Below are 18,506 nucleotides of genomic sequence, written 5' to 3' on the forward strand. Positions count from 1 at the left end.
TAGCCCCTCAGGGGAAGAGAAACAAAACAAGTTGCGGGGAGCGCGGAGGGGTGTGATCGTCTCCCTTTCTGTTGTAATGTCAATAAATGATTGTAATATCACCATTTAGTCCGCGGAAATAAAATTTGCTTACGAATTATACTAGTCCTTTCAATTTGATGGCTGCGCAAAAAACGTAACTACAAATCACAACTCGGGTGAACAAAAGTTCGGCCTTGTTTCTAAAGCTGAATATTTTGCTACACCATTTTGTTAGACACTTTTACAAATGTGTTATAATTTACCCACCTCAGTTATTATTAGCGTCGTTACGCAACCCAATTTGAAGGCAGTTCGGTTTATTATTTTTACGAATATTTTGATCCCGCGCAGAAAAGTCCCACAGCGGACTACACTGCAAATCGCCTTACTTTAGTCAACTCATATTTTTGCAATGTGCGCTCTTCGGCGCTCAACGTATGACTAATGTCGTTGATTAGTCAAAGCATTCTCGAACACTATTGGTGCCAAAAAATATGGTCACGTGGTTTTCGTATAGCTCGTCCAAATGATACCCGCATTTCATGTTAAGGCAAGTCTGTCAACTTGTATGTCTATGAGATATATTATACAGATCTATTTATTCTCGCACTTCTATGTACTAGATTAAATAATTGTCGTACTTAAGATAACTCGTACTTAAAATAAGTCGCACTTCAGATAAGTCGCACTTAATATAATTTATATTATTAAGTTAAGTCGTACTGAGAAAAGTCGCACTTAAGATATCTCGTGCTTTAGATAAGACGTTAAATATTTGTCTCAAGAGGTGAATATTTAGTGTTCTCCTTCAATTCTAGTGTGTTTCCAAGATGAATTAAATTCAACGCTAATTTACAATTAATATTTGAACACCTTCAGCATGAGAGGTCCTCTATTGACAATCTCAAGAGACGGTTTCCTTCCTGTCGGAAAACGTTTTCCCAGCGAATACACTTCCCTTGTAGCGCCTTCCCATTTGTTGTTGGAAAGCTCGCTGCTCTTTGTATAATCCCATTGGAAATGTATCAATTTAGTCCTGTTTTCGCATACTTACATACTATATTCACGGTGTTCGCACATATTTGTTTGATTTCTCGTTTGTACTTGAGTTGATGCAAATATTTGAATATTTTCAAGTACCAATCAGAATGAAAACTTTGCAAAATGAAACCGAAATATATTTGATATTGATTAAATTTTTGTGATACAATTACCTTACTGTCGCATTACGTTGGTTATTTGTACGTAAATCGTTCCCTTTTGTTGTTGTTCAAGTTTTTTGTATTTGAATACCGTACAAGAGACCCAACTGCTCCCATCGTCTGGAGCCGGTGAGACTATGGCATCCCCAATCGGGGTACGTTGCGAGGCTGAAGGTGTGGGGAGGGGAAGGTTATTCAGATCTGGTCACCAAACACGGTTAAATCAATTTCAAGCAACGTTTAAATGCTAAATGGTGACAAGAAGCTTAGCGAAATGGTGGTCCAACGCCAGGTCGATACTGAAAGTATCTTCTACTCTGGATCATGCCGCAAGTAAACTATATATTATTTTAATTGAATGAAATAAAATTTACTTGCTTTCGCCGGGATTTGAACCCCTTGACCACGGAGGCAGTCAGAGGTAGGTTAAGAACTTCATGAATACTTTTTTAATGCTGGTCTGGAAGAGACCCGGATATAATAAGGAACGTAGTATAAATATCTATAACTGGTTCACAGGGGCGTGCATAGAGGCTGTTAATTTAAGAAAAATTTCCGTATCTCAATCTGCATCGAGTGTATTTTTACAGTAAAACAAAAACTACAGGTGTGCGATAATCGCGTAGACTATTGACACATGGGTTAGATTATAATGGTTATAATCTAGGCAGGTATGTGCCTATGTAAATTAACGCTCCGTTCGTCGAAACTAAAAGATTGGTATTCGCAAATGTGACTTACGGAAGAGTTGGTTGTGATAATCGATGATATGCTTTTTTTCCTCATTTGCTTCTTCAAAATTATAAATGGTATTATTGATTCACCTACTCTACTGCAACTCATTCCCTTCAATATACACTCGCAAAGACTCAGAAATAATGAACTGCTCTTCCTCAACCATCATTTGACAAATTATGGATATTATTCACCATTGTCCAGAATGTGTAGACAGGTCAACTCAAGTCAAAGCCTTAACTTTTTTGGGATAAGTCTGAATGATTTTTGCCAGGCGCTAAACAAGTGACGGAATATTATAAGTGTTCTGTGGTCCTGACCCATGGCGTATTCTTGACTTGATTCGACTTGTCACTTTATTTTCTTATATTATATCTACCATATGTCTTTGCTTTCATGTACCTTTGTCTACTCCTGTATTTTTCATTTTACTTTATTCGTTTTATTATTTTGTAATTTGGAAGATGTCCGTTAATAAATAAATAAATATGCTTCTTTGGCAGCGCTCGTATGGTGGAGAAATTCACAGGCACTTGTATAAGTTTGAAATTATTATAACTCTGGCTAAAAATCGAATTGATATATCGATTGTTTTCTCGGTACGGTGTTTTCGTCAACTGTCATTAGTTGACGTTTTCGCTCCGGTACGCGAGGCACGATTCAACTCAAAGCAACATTGCGCAGATTCAAACCAGTAAAATTTGAATCCTAGCCATCTTATTGGTTGGAGCGGAAAAAGCGTTAAAACATTTCAGCGTCACGAAACAACTGGTATAGGTTCATTCTCGTGTTGCCGACATTGACTATGCTAAGCTTCTTGCCGGTCTGCAATATTATGTTTAATACATTTTAAGTTAATTCCTACTCATGAGTCAGCCTATAATAACGATAATACGAGAACCCACAAACTGTTTCTGTAAACTGTTGTGCGGGTTGCGCATTGCAGTTGCCTTTCAAATTTAAGCTAATATTAATACAATATCTACCAATAACCCGCTACGCTATATACCAGAAATGGAGAACCTTTGATCCTATTAATTATGAACGATTTTTGGTGACTTTGACCTCCACCAAGTAAGAAAAAAGAAGGTGTCACACCGGTTCACAAAAGTTCGAATTTTGAATACAAGTGTGAAAGACAATCTCTGTTATCTTTGTTCTTATTCGCATCGCATTACATCGCGGACAAAGGTGAGAATTAAATAATCATCTGTTGCTGTGTGCCGTAAATTTCTCTCAATGTCCATCGTTTATATCCATGATTAATACATCGCGTTGGTCAAGATTTGTCAGAAGCACGGATAGGATTAAAAGTCTCCTAAACTGGTCCCAACGACAAATCGGACGTGACGTCATCGTTCTAATATCTTCCGTTTTTTTCGTTTTTAAACAAGATGCTTTAGAATGAAGAGGACGAACGTCGATGACGTACGTCCGAGCTCTCGCTGGGACTAGTTTAACATATATAATATTTTGAGTTATAACATGTAATCGTATGTTACCTAATATAAACACAGCCCGCTGTGAGAAGATTGCCCAGCTGATAATCAACAGAAAGCACCAAAATGAAAAAAAAAATGCTAAAAAAACTTATCCGCAATGCTTAAATTTTCATATTACTGTTTTTTGACATGAAAATAATCTAAATTATTTAAAATTATTATATATTACAAACTATCAAATATTTATTTAAAAACAAAAATAATTTCAAAATAAATGAAAACAGAATGAGCAAAAGAACAAATAATATATTTTAAACCCCCCAAACAAATACTAAATTATTGCAGAAACATAGCAGTTTCATTGGTCCTCGTACATTTAACCTTCTACCACTACAAACTCAAATGATAAATAAAACGATAGAATATGTTAAAGAGGTAAAAATATGGCTGAATGACGCAGATATTGAAACGCTTTTTCTATAAATTTATTGATCCTTTCTACAACTCACTTGCTAAAACTTTATAAACTATTGTACATAATGTTTTCTCTTTACTTTTTATAATAACTTTAAACAAAAAAAAACAACTTTTTCTACTTATATATATTATACTTAGGTACTTGATAATAATTACTTGATAGTAATCGTTTTATATTACCCACACTCAGGCAGTGCCTTAGTGGGTTTTCATTTCTTGTGTATACAATTTGGTATTATATTTTATGTTATTATTCACTATCTATTAATATGTATAATATATGTAAAGAAATGAAAATAAATAATGTAATGAAAAAAAGATTTTAAAAAGAAATAGTAACTATGGAAAAAAACGTTCAGCTTTATATAGTGTCATTTAGTTATTAAATCACCCCAAGGAAGCTTTGCATTAGTTAAATTAAAGTGTTTTTAAAATATTCAAACCCACTTTCTGTTCATGTCGAAAATGGTCATGTTCTCTTTGTTCCATACCCCTGCTACATAGGTACATAATACGCTCTGTATTTGCGGAAGCGGCAACCCTTCACACCGTGTGATTGACAGGACGAGTCTTTCTGCCCACACCTACTCTGTTCGCCGTCACCCCCCGCCGCTGTTCTCTCCTCGTCTGAATGCGGCCATGTGTTCCTAACCCGCGAACCTTTTTGAAGCTTTTCTTTGTGGCACTTCCATCTAATTTATTTCGTGTTTAGTCGATTCTTGTTCATTATGTTGGGCGGATGGGCTTTCATTTTGTTTGATTAAAGTCGAGCACAAAAAATAATAAGTACGTATACAAAATAATTTGTTTTAATTGCTTTTTTTAATCAGTTACTTCATTATAAACGATATTCTTATTTTATCTAATTAATAATTATACCTACCATTAAAATACAGCTTTTGTAACCACCTATTTACACTCATTATATTTGGTTTTTGGAATTTGTTAATTAAAATGTTAAGCTAGCTCCATTACCCATTGTCCTAGTATGAAAAGTAGTTTGGATTACACGACAATGAACCAAGACACCGTCTCAGAGATAGACGAGCAAGCTATCTTCACAGGATAGTGTCCTATCGTGTCCGGTCGCTTTGTCCGCGTGTAAACGCGTTTGTTATAAGACAGTAAGACAGTTGACACACACTCGTCACACGTATCTCGGATCTCGCATTTCGGCCTTAAAATGTTGCGTTATCGGAACACTGCAATATATCATGGTATGAATACCCTTTTTTGCAAATTCGCTTGTATGGCGTGTCGTCGTTTTTCAATCTTAGCAGCGTTCCTCGTTTTAACTACGGTAGAGCTGTTGGATTGTCCCATTGTCCTGCCCTGCGCGGTCCAGGCCGTTCACGGAGTATGTACAGGATAATATTGTATTTCTTCTCCATTGTCTTCGTGTGATCCCGGGATTAAAATAAGTAGAACAAAATTATTATGTACTATAATGTGGAATGAATTTTTAAAAAAATATGTATTATTGTTAAATTAATATTGCATAGCTTATATAGTTAGTTAGAAAGCGATATGTTTATTTATTTCCATATAATAAATAAATGTAAAGCGAGGAATAAACTTGTTATATTTCAACCAGTTGGGTAAAAATAAATCATTATATTTGCTTATGCCATATTACGTTCGTGTTAGATTTCGAACAAATCGGTTTCTTTTGGCGTCAAATTTGTTTAATTCACTGTAAAGTGGTTTTTGTACATATTTACAAAAGTAGTATGATTAATTATCTGCCTGGATTAACACAATTATACGTTTTATTATGTTATATTTTATTTATATGGAATTTAACCATTCTCTTGATAGCTTATCCATAGGATAACGTATATTAACACACTTCTTATTGGAAGGGTAGTTCTACCTTTTACGACGGTCCTACTTGAATGGTGTAAAGACATTGCTGTCCAATAATTCTATTTTTTTGTGCGGGTTACAAGTCTCCCAGTTTATTATACGATGCCTCTATTAGAATACACACATGTTTGAATTCTGAAGAATGTTGTCAGTGTCCCTTCATTGAGCGCACTGCTCAGATAAAGTACCTCGGCCTCACCATTGATCCATACCTCAAATGGAATCTTCACACTCAAATAATTGCAAACAAGATAAGAAAAACCATGCACTTCTTCAGAACGATACGAAACTTCCTTAACTCACAACACTTGAAAATGGTTTATTTTGCACTCTGTCAATCTATTATTGAGTATGGTATCATAGCGTGGGGAGTTGGAACTTCATCTGCACTAGACCCAATCATAAAGACACAGAAAACTGACTCGAACTTAATCTTTAATATTATGAATGTGTTTGATGTTCGGCAGACATACGCAAAAACAATACTCACTCACCTATACACAAATATACATACATACTACGAAAAAAGATCTAATACTCGCTGTACTCGAAGCAATAACAAAGACATACTTCAAATTCCTGTTACGCACACTACTTTTGGTCAACGAAACTTTAGATATCTTGCGACAAGACTTTACAACATTCTTCCTGATAAAATAAAAACATGTCATTCACAAAAAAATTTCAAGGATAGCGTAAAAATTTGGATCAAAAGTAATGATAGGGCCTTTACCGGTGCACTCATCCAAATTCGCAGTTATTGATGCAACCTAATTATTGTATGTATTTTCATATAATTGTAGGTATATTATTAGGACTATAAACGAACTTGGTAAATGATGTATTGATATTGATGCTACCTAACTATTGAGTGTTCGTATTTTTATATAATTGTTGGTACGTTATAGTACTATAAATAAACTTGGTAGATAGCTGCCTCAACACAGGCTAAGCCTAGTGAGGCGGGCTATGATAAACCTTAACACATAACTACATTAACATTTCTATTATTCACATTTATTTTACCTACTGTTTATATATTACTTTCCGTTGATAAAATTATATACTCATCTAATTTATAAACCAATGTACACAAAACAGTCTTTCATGTATTTCTATAGTTATAGTTTGAAAATTTGTCACAATAAAGATATGATATTATTATTATATTATTATCTTCTTGGCTCTCGTCTCTTGTGCGGAAGAATATTACAATAAAGGGAAACCATACCAAACCTGTAGGAATGGGTAATAAATCCTTGCACTTATGGCACTGGAGACGCGAAAATCGTTCTTTCATTATTTATATGTAAGTAAAAACCTTTTTTTTTGTGATGTAATCAAATCAAATCACCACTAAATTGCTCAAACATCCCTTTAACTTCATTATATGGAGTTGTATTACAAAGTAGGTTTTAATTTAAGACTGTATTTTTATAGTTGGGGTTGATAATATACTACAATGTAAAAAAAAATCATTTAAATATATAGACATATTATTTTCAAAGTTATACCGGTAAAGCGAAATCCATTGTCTCCTAGATGTATTAATTTATTATTATTTATTTATTAAGTATTAATAATCTCATCAACTTATCGGTTAAAAACGGGATTGCACGCCTTACGAATGAAGTAGCAGGTTTTCTGATAAACTTTTATTAATTTACGAATATAACACATGAACGGAACACATATTAAGCACGTATTTATGAAAATCCTAATATATTTGCATTACAACGAAAATAATCATGGTGTATTTATTATAGAGGCAAATCGATAAAAAATCACAAATGGATGATTTATTATTATTTTTTGTTTTTTATTTGAATAACACATAACACATAACACATCTGCCCTGATGATGGACACTGCAATGCTGTCCGAAACGTTGGCTAAAGAAGGAGTTAGCGCAACACGGCATAACACCCCAAAAACAAATAACAAAAATACTTTTGGCCGTGAAAATCTTAAATCATATTTGATTTATTAATTGTTAATTTATCATGAGGGCAAAATCGATTTCTCTCCATGTGGGACCCTATTTTCGTCCGCCTAGAGTGTGTTAGTAAAAAATAAATAAAAATAAGTACTCACAATAGGTAGAAAATTCGGAATTTTTTTTTTCGATACATACTTAGTACTGATCTTAACTTAGACTTTATAAATAAATATATCGTAGATCGAAAATATACATTATCTTGTGCAGTGGCGGCTCGTGACTTTTGGTTGTACTAGTAGAGTGCTAATATTAAAAAAATGACATTATTAATGAATTAGCTGAAAATATATTTTTATTTTTTAAATCAAAAAGTCAAGGCCAATTTCATTAAAATCTTCATATAAAAAATTGAATTATTGAAAAAATAATAAAAATCGTTTTCAGCTACAAAAACATCACTAATGTCGATTTTTTCAAACTTAGAACTCTTTCACATTGACAAGTCACGAGCCGCCACTGATGGTAAAATTCCCCCTTACCCACTTATAACCGTTTGCGTGGCCACGCGATATTCCCCAATTAATTGAAACACAAAAACAACATGTCGTCAGCTATCGCAGCAGTCCGAGTATTTATTTTACATCCAGCAAAAGCTTTTAATTATTTTATGAGTGTAATTAAATAAAATGGAATGTCTTTTTATGAGTCCCGTGGAGTACCCTTGTTCCGGTTAAGTTTTATGCACACGCGGGAACTGTTAATACACAAGGGTCATTTAATTAATTTTAAACATTTCCAGCAGGCCTGAAAATCCGCCGCCACTGGACTCTTCGGTCCAACTTTTACCAGCTTTAACCGCTTTATATTTCGGTTTTATAAAATTTAATTTAATTACCTTCGTTTGCTAAATTAACATTTCCCAGAAATGCGTCCCCTCTTTGCGAAGAAAAAATACTTATTCATTAGGAAATCGTGTTCGTAAACCAACATTTTAATCGTAAGCCCAACACCCACCATCGACAGGTTGAAACGGAAGTAATTCTTGGAAAACTGCGATTAGTTTTAATCACCTTATTTTAGGTCTGTTATAAAAATATCTAGTTTCCCATTTCCATATCGTTTGAACTCGGAAAATCGAAATCAGGTTTTATATAATCTTAATTGACTTAATCTCTATATAGTCTAAAATAAAGTCGCTATCCGCGTCTCTCTGTTTGTGAGCTTAGTTTTTCTAAACTACGCAACGGATTTTGATAGGGTTTCCAGTATCATTCCGGAAGGCTTACATATATAATACAGGGTTTTCCAATAAGAAGTGTTATTTTGATATTCAATCGTAAAAGATCAATGGTTTTGTTGCTTGTGTGGAACGTAGCGCCGTCTTGTTGAAAGTAAACGTTGTCCAGATTAATATCATCCAATTCCGGCTATAAAATATCATTAATCATCTCTCGATAGCGCAATCCATTCACCGTAACTATTGCTCCAGCCTCATTTTCAAAAAATTAAGGTCCAATGACCCCGCCGGACCATAAACCGCACCAAACAGTCACACTTTGAGGAAAGAGAGGCCGTTTAACAATAACTCTTGGGTTTTCCGAGCCCCAGATGCGACAATTTTGCTTGTTGACGAAGCCACCAAGGTGGAAATGGGCCTCATCACTCAAGATGATTTGCATTTGATTCACTCAAGTGAATTTTAATAATTTCAATGCGTTGTTGAAGCGCGTATCGTTCTATTTTTATTGATGGCGTAGTTTTTTCTTGTCAAATGTTGAAAAATGACAGCTTTAAACGTAACATCTACCGAAATAGGAGGCTATTCAAAATAACACCTCTTATTGGAAAACCCTGTAGTTAATTTCCTAAATATAAACATTAATATCCCTGAGAAGTCTAGGTTTTTCAGTGCAGCTAGTGTTGAATACTTCATACCAGATAAGCTACAAATAAATGTGCCTTACAAAAACGTTAAATGGCTCGCCACCATATTTTTCCAAATCTTTTCTTTGTATTATTACAAAAGGGTTTTGTATTAATACAAATAATTTGTAATATTACAACGGTTTTGCTTGTCAAACATTACATTACATGCGGTGACGTTACAATAACATTACATAATTACATTTCAGGTATGTGTAAATTTTAGTATTAGAGCCATATCCCGGGATACGAAAATATTCTGGGGGATGTGGAAATTTTTCCCTGTGAGGCACCTCAACACTTCATTTCTGCATTTGAGGACCTCAATTAAACTCTTTCTGATATCGTGTCCTACCCAACACTATCTGCAAGGAAATCTTTATTGCAAGACTTACCAACTAAAATAAAATCCATATATATATAAAAAATATATATCTTTCAGCAATTTATGCGGCTGTCACAGGTTTTTTTATCCACACATCTATTCTAAACAATAAATTCCGTTCTTTTTATTTTATACTCTCGGTTGCCGATTATTGATAGTGTCTCTTTTGTTTTCAGATGAAAGTATCTCTGTATTCTTGTTTTCTTATATCGTCATTTTATTCAGAAATAAAGTGATCGATTACATAAAAATCGAAATCATTATATTCACAAATCTATTGTACAATCAATGTTTATAGGTATATATATATATATATATATATATATATATCTATAGTCCCCGACATCCTGGAATAACAATAATAATAATTAATGAATTTACATTGATAGTGAATAATGTTTTTAATTTGAGATGTATCATCGCTTGATAAATTTCCTTTTTTTACCTGGCAATAGAAATAAATTACGGAACATACCTTTCCAAGATGTTCTGCACGTCTGCTTCATTTGAAAAAAAAATCATCAAATTTCATAGTTATGTGAAATTCCTGTTCAAGTTCTATTCAAGTTCTGTTATTATTTCATCGTAGGCCGGTTTCACGGTACTTTGATAACAGAACTTTAATTGGACTTTTACAGAACTTGAATTTGATGAATTGTTCAAAATCACCCGTCCAAGTCAACGTAATTACTGGAAGCAGACAATGTTTTCAATTTGTAGTGAAGCATGAACGTTGGTGAATAGCAGCTAAAAAAATATTATATGCTAAAATAAAAATTACGCGAAATGCCGTTTTTTGCAAAATTTAAAATCTCTAAAAATATGAATAAAAAATAATCACAGCATTCAAGCGTGAATTATTATTTGTAGATGCTGTCGCCCCCATTAGAAGTCTTGAATAACGGGTTAATCTCGGAATAACGGGTCTGGGATATACTATTTTAAAGCCCCGTTTAGAGATAAAGATGTTCTGCATTCCTTTGTGTCTGTTTTGCAGAACTAGGATGGCACTGGCGTTAAAGTTATTTCCTCACATACGGTGAGTTGAAAATTCGTTGCCAAGTCTGACGGGAATATTTCCAAGTGCGGAAGTTATTTACATTGCCAGGAAGTTTTGTGCATTCTAAATTATTCGTCTTTATTCAGCCGCCATTTTTATAATGACATCATAGAGTTTGTCTTGCTTTATTTTTCGTATTTTGCGGAAGCGCTGCGCTCTCGGAAAGTGGAATTTAATGTTTAACTTGAATTCCGTACGCAATGCAAACATAATTGCAATTGCATTGAATGTACGCTGCGTCAAAGTTCCGTTGAGTGCAGGCAAATAGGAATATTTTCCACTGAAGATAAATTCAGGTTTTTATTTCAGAATAATTAATTGGACGATCCAATATCCAATCTGTGTATATTTATTGATTTTATGTAGTAACCCAAATTTCATGTAGTAATCCAAATTTTATGTAGTAATCGAAATTTTATGTAGTAATCCAAATTATTTTTCATACTTTGGTATGAAAATAGCTTTACATTTTTGTTTAAATACTATTAAAATAATATATTTGAATTTCGATCTTGTTTTCTCGACTGAATGAATTAAGTGAAAAATTTTAGAGGAAATTAACCAACTTCACGTCATTCAATCAAGCTGAAACTCGGCAGATAGGCTCGTTATCGATGACAATGTATTGTATCAACTTTTGGTGGCTATCGCGCATACACACGAGTGCACACTGGAGTCATACATTATAAAAAATTACAGCAGTTAATATAGGGCCTTTTTATTTTAAGTATCTACATACAAATATTATGATGTCAGAAGAAATTTTTTGTTTTTGGTTTATATAACCCTTCAGATTTTTAAATATTTTTACCAACAAGTGTCCCAACGACATGATGAATTTTCTTGGAATTTCGAAATGCTCCCGAGGTACCTAAAATGTGCTACATCTGACTTATTTTTGAAGTTTTCGCTAAAACAATTACTATTTTAGAAACAAGATTAAATTATCTTTGAAATATTTGCATTTGAAAAACACATTGATCTTTCTAAAAAAATAAATTTTTAATATCAAACATGAAAATGTTAACAAAAAAACTTACCAGGACATTTTGACTCTGAACGTCCATAATTTTTAAATAATTCGAAATTTATAAAAAATATTCTTTTTGTAGGTAATAAGTAATAAAACAGTCCGTTTACTTTTTACAACTTTTATACAATAAAAAAATATAAATAATTCTTTAATTTTCTATAAATAACTACGCATTATAGAAAAAGATTATATTTTTATAATCTATTGACGCCCCGGTCAGATCTGTCCTTCAGAGGCTATGACGGAAAATGATGTTTGTGGCTAGTAATGTCTTTCCGAGGCCTGAAGGGACAAGAGAAAATTAGAATCATACTTTTTTGGACACGAGATGTATAAATTGTTCACACTGCTAGTTAAACATCTGTTTTCGTTTTCACTCTTCTAAACGCTTTTCGTTTTACTGTCATTTTTCTCTGCTCTATTGTAATACAAATTGAATTCCCATGCATTTTGATTTTTTTTCGAAAAAAAAAATTTATTTTATTTATTGTTTTAAACATAATATTAATAATGATTTAATGATTTTTATGTTTCCAGCTCCTCCCGAGTGCGAGCCGGGCCAGTTGTCTTGTGGGCAGTATGTTTGGAACAAGACGTACTGTATACCCCCGCACTACCGCTGTGACATGACAGTGGACTGTGTGGATGGCACAGACGAGGCCGATTGCAGTAAGTACATACCTTTAAACCCAACAATTTTAAAATTACCTGATTACAGCTTGGCATACATAAGCAAAAGAAGGAAGGTTTTACTGGATTGGATGATCGCGGCAATTTATGGAGGTTGCCTGGCTATTCAGATAAACTAAGGCCATTTCAAGCAACGTTTCAATTCGGAATGGTTGTCTTTCTCCCTGTTGATATTGAGAGTATCTATCTCCCTTTAAAGTTGAGTGTGTCAAGCTGTAGAAAGGTTTTAATGGTTTGGATGATCGTGACAATCTATGGAGGTTGCCTAATCATTCGAACATCATCTCAACCAGAAAGTTTACGCAATCATAGACCTAATTTGTTATTGTTACTTGGTGAGGCTTTTCTTCTTGATTTGATGGTTTAGTTATGTAATCCGTATTACATAATACACCAATTCAACATTAACGTATCTTCTAATTTCTGAAACACGTGTTGAATCTACCTACTTTCAAGATTGTTTAGACATATTGTATAACTATGGTTTTGCTTTGTCGGCTTGTAATTTGTTAGCAAATTAAAAGTACTCTGCTTATCACGGCACACTATTTCAAGCTAAATGGTGGAACGGGTTCCATGATAACTCAACACACTTTTAAAAAGTGATATAAAGTCATTAGGAACGAAGAAATTTTTTTTAACCTAACCTAACCTAACCTACATAACCCAGTTAATAAAGTTTTTGTTTCATCACTTTCCATGACTATAACTTTTTAAAGATGTGATGAATTATCATTGTGACGATTTATCCGGTTACCGGTGGAACGATAAGATCCTTGGATTTTATCTCAGGTATTGCGGGTTCGTGTGGAATTTTTAATCTGTAATTTTAATATAATACTTATTAGAACGAACATTGCTTTAAAGTACTTAAATTCTTTTTAGAATGTAACTAGATCATCATAGCAGGGTCCTTCCAAACGATCCTTTTTCTATTCTGTTTTCCCTCCTTTATTTCCTACAACCTGACATATAAGTTAGTATCATTTTTATGATAAAAAAGGAAATTTCATAGATAAGCTGTTCCATTATTTTTCTTCGAGAGAGATATATTTTTTTGTTTCTTGTTATTGATAGTGATGAGTCAGCAAATTGCTTATCATTCCTTTAATAAAACTAACGTCATGATTGTAAGAGGCCATTTCCCATGAAATCCATCTCAAGGAAAACACAAATCTTAATTTTCCCTGTTAATCATTGCTGTAAATATTTAATTTCCTACTCACTAAAACGGTTCGCAAATAATGAACTAGGCGGTTAAATCTTAGGTTAAAGAACTACAGGATGCATAAAAATTACGAGAGAAATCATTCTGCCGATGCCTTATATGAGATTCAATATTGTCAATCAGAACAATCTGCAGACTGCACAACCTACTAGTTTTAACTACATAGTATCATTTTACATTTTTCTTTAATTTTTTTTAATTGAGGTTATCGTAATTTAATTCTTTTGTATATTTTTCTTAGTTGATTATTTTTAAAACATTACAATAATTTCGTTTTTGTGCGTTGGTTTTGTTTTTAAAAACATTTGCAAAGGAGAATTTCCTAAATATGAACAGTGGGTGTATCAACATACTAGTAATAACATAGGTTGCCTTTTAAAGGTAGCTTCATTGACAGAGATTGCTCTCTCCACAGGCAAATTTTGAAATATTTTGAAAAACGTGGTAATTAATGGTAGAATGAATAAGGATGGCAAGTCAGTTCTGCAAGCTGGGAGATAAAAAATCTATATTATCAGTGATGGAGATAACCATCGGGAACATAGAAATGAATGCTCTCGATGATGGCCAAGTTTTCAAACTATCCACAAATCGGTCCGAAGAACTGTGTTAGATATGATGACACTATCTAATAATAATTCTAAAGCATGACAGAAAACAACTGTTCACTGATCTTATCATTTAATTTCGGCAGCTTGAACCCTGGAACGTATTCTCTCGTTCGTCATCTAGATTTGAAACCTTTACAGTAATATATTATGTAATATAATATAATTTAGTTCTTTCGTAACATAATAGGTTTAGGCAGGGACCTTGTTGTATTAAGTTGACGACATATTGTTGTACTGACATCCCTTCTCGGCACATTTCCGAGCTTGTCTTTCTCTCTTATTTAATTACTTCCAAGACACGACAAATGCGGAGAATGGGAGACGTGTTCCATTAAAATGTGTTTATCTTTTCTGGGAAGATATTATTTACAATAAAGTCTTTGTCCCACCCGAATGAAAGTAATACCCTATTATTTCATCGTATTAATAGTTATATTTACTTAATAACATTCTACTATTTGCCAGAAACAAATACATTACAAGATTGGAAACAGCAATACTTTGATGGAAACAGCAGATGTTTTTTGACACTTTTGTACAGGTACGAGTAGTATTTTTTTTAAGGTGGGTACCTAATCAATTAAAAATTATGTGATATTTTTGAAAGTGGAGAGTTTTGTAATGTCATGGCGGATGGTTTAAAGCTCCATAACTCGTGATGGAAGAATTTAATAAAAAAAATAAAAAAATAATGGAAGCTTTTGAACTAACATTTATTTACATGATTTTCTACTACCACACATTAGGCATATATTATGGTAGTAGAAATTTGTATATATAATTAAAATACCGGTTAATTGTTAAATATATTGTTTTGTTAAATACAAAATGTATTAGTATAATGGGAAAATCTGTAATTGGTCTCTCAGTTAAGTAAATTGCACATGTATACACCAACCTCACTGTAAATGGTTGATTTCCCTAAATTTATTAAAGAATAACTTCACTGGTTGAAAGAATATAAATATAGATTAGATAAAGAATTTTTTTAGTATTTGAATTAAGTTAAATAAAACAATAATATTGCGAATTAATTTATTGATTTTAAATATTGAAGACAATATTAGTGATTTCTAAACGAAAATCTGAAACAGAAAAATCAGAAAAGGAAACGGTCACATCTGGGACGAAGTATGATACAGTTAAAAATGACCGAGGGGAATAGGGTCCCATTAGCTCAGTTGGTAGAGCACTGTCACGGAAAGACAAGGGTCCTGGGTTCGTGTCCCAGATGTGACCGTTTCCTTTTCTGATTTTTCTGTTTTAGATTTTCGTTTAGAAATCACTAATATTGTCTTCAATATTTAAATATTACAATTTGAGGTTTTACTCAATAAAGTCATTCCGAAAAATAAAAAATTATTGATTTTACCTAGAAACTCCAAACGGAAAAGGGCTATTAATATTTCATCACGCCAGAACTTACTATCGATATTATGTGCTGTTTTGTACGCAAGAACTTTTTGCATTAATTTTCAAACATTTTCACTGCTTTAAATGGCATCAGCCGTTTTTGGTGATTAGATCCGAATAGCCAGGCATCCACTCCCTTCTTTCTCTTCGCAATCTCTTCCCTCTCCACGCTCCTTCAGCCTCACAACACACCCCAAATGGGAACGCCATAGTACCATCGGCTCCGGACAGTTGGAAATTTTGTGCTTTATTCACATTTAAAACATCAAAGTTAGTACAATATACACTAATGTGTTCTTTTATGCCCATATTATTATAAAATAACTTCATTATAAACTGAAAGAAATAATTCAATTTTCATGTTCGGTGACCAGATTTGAATAGCCAGGTACTTCCCCACCTTCCTCTCTCCATCTCCTTCCCCTCCCTACTACCTTCAGCCCTCAACGTACCTTAATTGGGGTTGCCATAGTCTCACCGGCTCCAGACGGATAGGAGTAGCTAGGACTCTTATGCGGTTTCACATAAAAATACATAAAAAGCTCTAAATTACACAAATAGGTAACTACCTACCTACTCGCAAAAATAATACAGTCAAAGTTTAAAGTTGTAATATCATAACTTTTCAACACTTTTAGACTTGTAATTCCAGACTGGTTAGATAGCACAGAATGATTTAAAACGCAATATGAATTATGTAGAATATAAGTTGCTTGCAATCTCGTTTTATTGTAATCAAGAATGAGAACACACTGAAGTTTTAATATAATTCATACGTACGTAATCTTGTATAATTCTTGGCGCTCCCTCGCTCTGAATTTCACCCTCGAAAGATCACATTACATGCAAATTAGTATGAAGAACCCTCTTAGAAGGATCATTAATATATCTTCCTTACTAATGGACCAACCCTTCAAAAAACATTTTTTAGTAAATGTAAATTTACATATTATTTTTAATGATAAACTAATCTTTAGGGGACAAGTTTTTTTATGCATAGCACAAAGGATAACGTATTATTTTTAAGCATTTATTATAAGCTTGAAACACCTATATAAATTGAATATAAATCTTCCGAGAAAAAATACATGCCGCCGATAGAAGTTGAACCCGCAGCCTTCTGACTGCCGGTCAGGTGCTTTACCTATTGCGCTACGTCGGCTTATTTAAAACCCGTCAAATTATTAAAAAAATTTTGCTTATTAGATTTTTAATTAGAAAACAACCACATTTATTTTGTAGGAAAAACATTAATTATGCTAAATTTCCAACTAGATGGCGTGTCGGCATGTCGAGACATATTATATCTTCATTTATTGGTGTATGTTTTTGACTTGACAAATATTATTATTTTAAATGATTCACTAATCTTTACTTTTTTATGCATAGCGTTTAGTACATATTTAATAATTTGGCTGGATTTGAATAACCTGACGTAGCGCAATTGGTAGAGCACCTCATCGGTAATCAGAAGGCTGTTTAGTGTTTATGCAGTATAAATATGCAGTTTTTACTGAGATTGATGAAATTTTGCACACTTGACCTTCCAAACAAGAGAAAATTAACCGTCAACACGAGTTCTCGAAAAAACACCTCTATCTCCCTTTCCACCCCTTAATTTTTATATTTGACGAAATTTTGCACACGATGAACATAAGATAAAAACCACCTTCATCCTCTTAAAACAGTATTTAAAAAAATAAATATTAATTAAATTTTGCACACTTCACGTTCAAAATAAGAGAAAAATTACTGTCTACATTTGATTTCACAAAATTCTGTGCAGAGCCCGGGCAACACGGGGACTTCAGCTAGTTTTCATTTGCATTTACTGTGTAATAATTCTTACAATCAAACTGAATACTACTCAGTTTTGTAAGACACTTTGTAAAATACAAATGTAAAAACAACTGAATAAATAAATCGTTAAAAAAAGCTTCTTTTTAAAGGACGTTTTAATCTTGTATTATAAAGAGCGGACATTTTAACGTCTTCAGCTGTGGAATATAATAAAATACCACACTCTTGTGACACGGTCCAAATTCCTCCACTCATCAACAAGTGCTGTCACTTCCAGAGTGACAGAGGTGCTAACAGGGAGCGCTGAGTGTTCACAAAAAAGGTCGCATGCATGGCAACATTCCCCTTCTTTGCTAAATGGACGCCTAATTAAGTCACCGCTTTTCACGTAATGACAATGACGTATCTTACAGCGTAACTGTAATGTGAAAATAGTAACCGGACAAATCAACTCAGTGACAATTCAACACACCTACTGATATTTTTTTTTTATTTTTGTTTTATTTGAGTCACAAACAGGACATTTAAAGTACATTATTGTCTATAAAATACACAGATAAGTTAATACTTAATTAATTATAAAATAAATTTACATACAAATATAAATGTCCCTAGACTAATGTGTCTGCAGCAATCACATTTGCACATTCACTATCAAAACAATATCATTATTTTTTTATA

At 33.2% G+C, this 18,506-nt stretch overlaps 1 protein-coding gene across 2 annotated transcripts in view; it reads left to right on the forward strand.

The window, feature by feature from the left end:
• mgl (low-density lipoprotein receptor-related protein megalin) overlaps window positions 1-18,506 on the forward strand; it is a 485,387-nt gene that overhangs the window by 412,186 nt on the left and 54,695 nt on the right. For both annotated transcript variants that reach the window (XM_089633402.1, XM_089633403.1), the window contains exon 4: window positions 12,621-12,752. In XM_089633402.1, the coding sequence (XP_089489528.1) occupies window positions 12,621-12,752 (132 nt within the window). The remainder of the gene's footprint in view (window positions 1-12,620; window positions 12,753-18,506) is intronic.

Source organism: Hesperophylax consimilis, chromosome 7 (assembly GCF_061612785.1).
Source record: "Hesperophylax consimilis isolate HC1 chromosome 7, BYU_Hcon_1.0, whole genome shotgun sequence".
Lineage (NCBI taxonomy): Eukaryota > Metazoa > Arthropoda > Insecta > Trichoptera > Limnephilidae > Hesperophylax > Hesperophylax consimilis.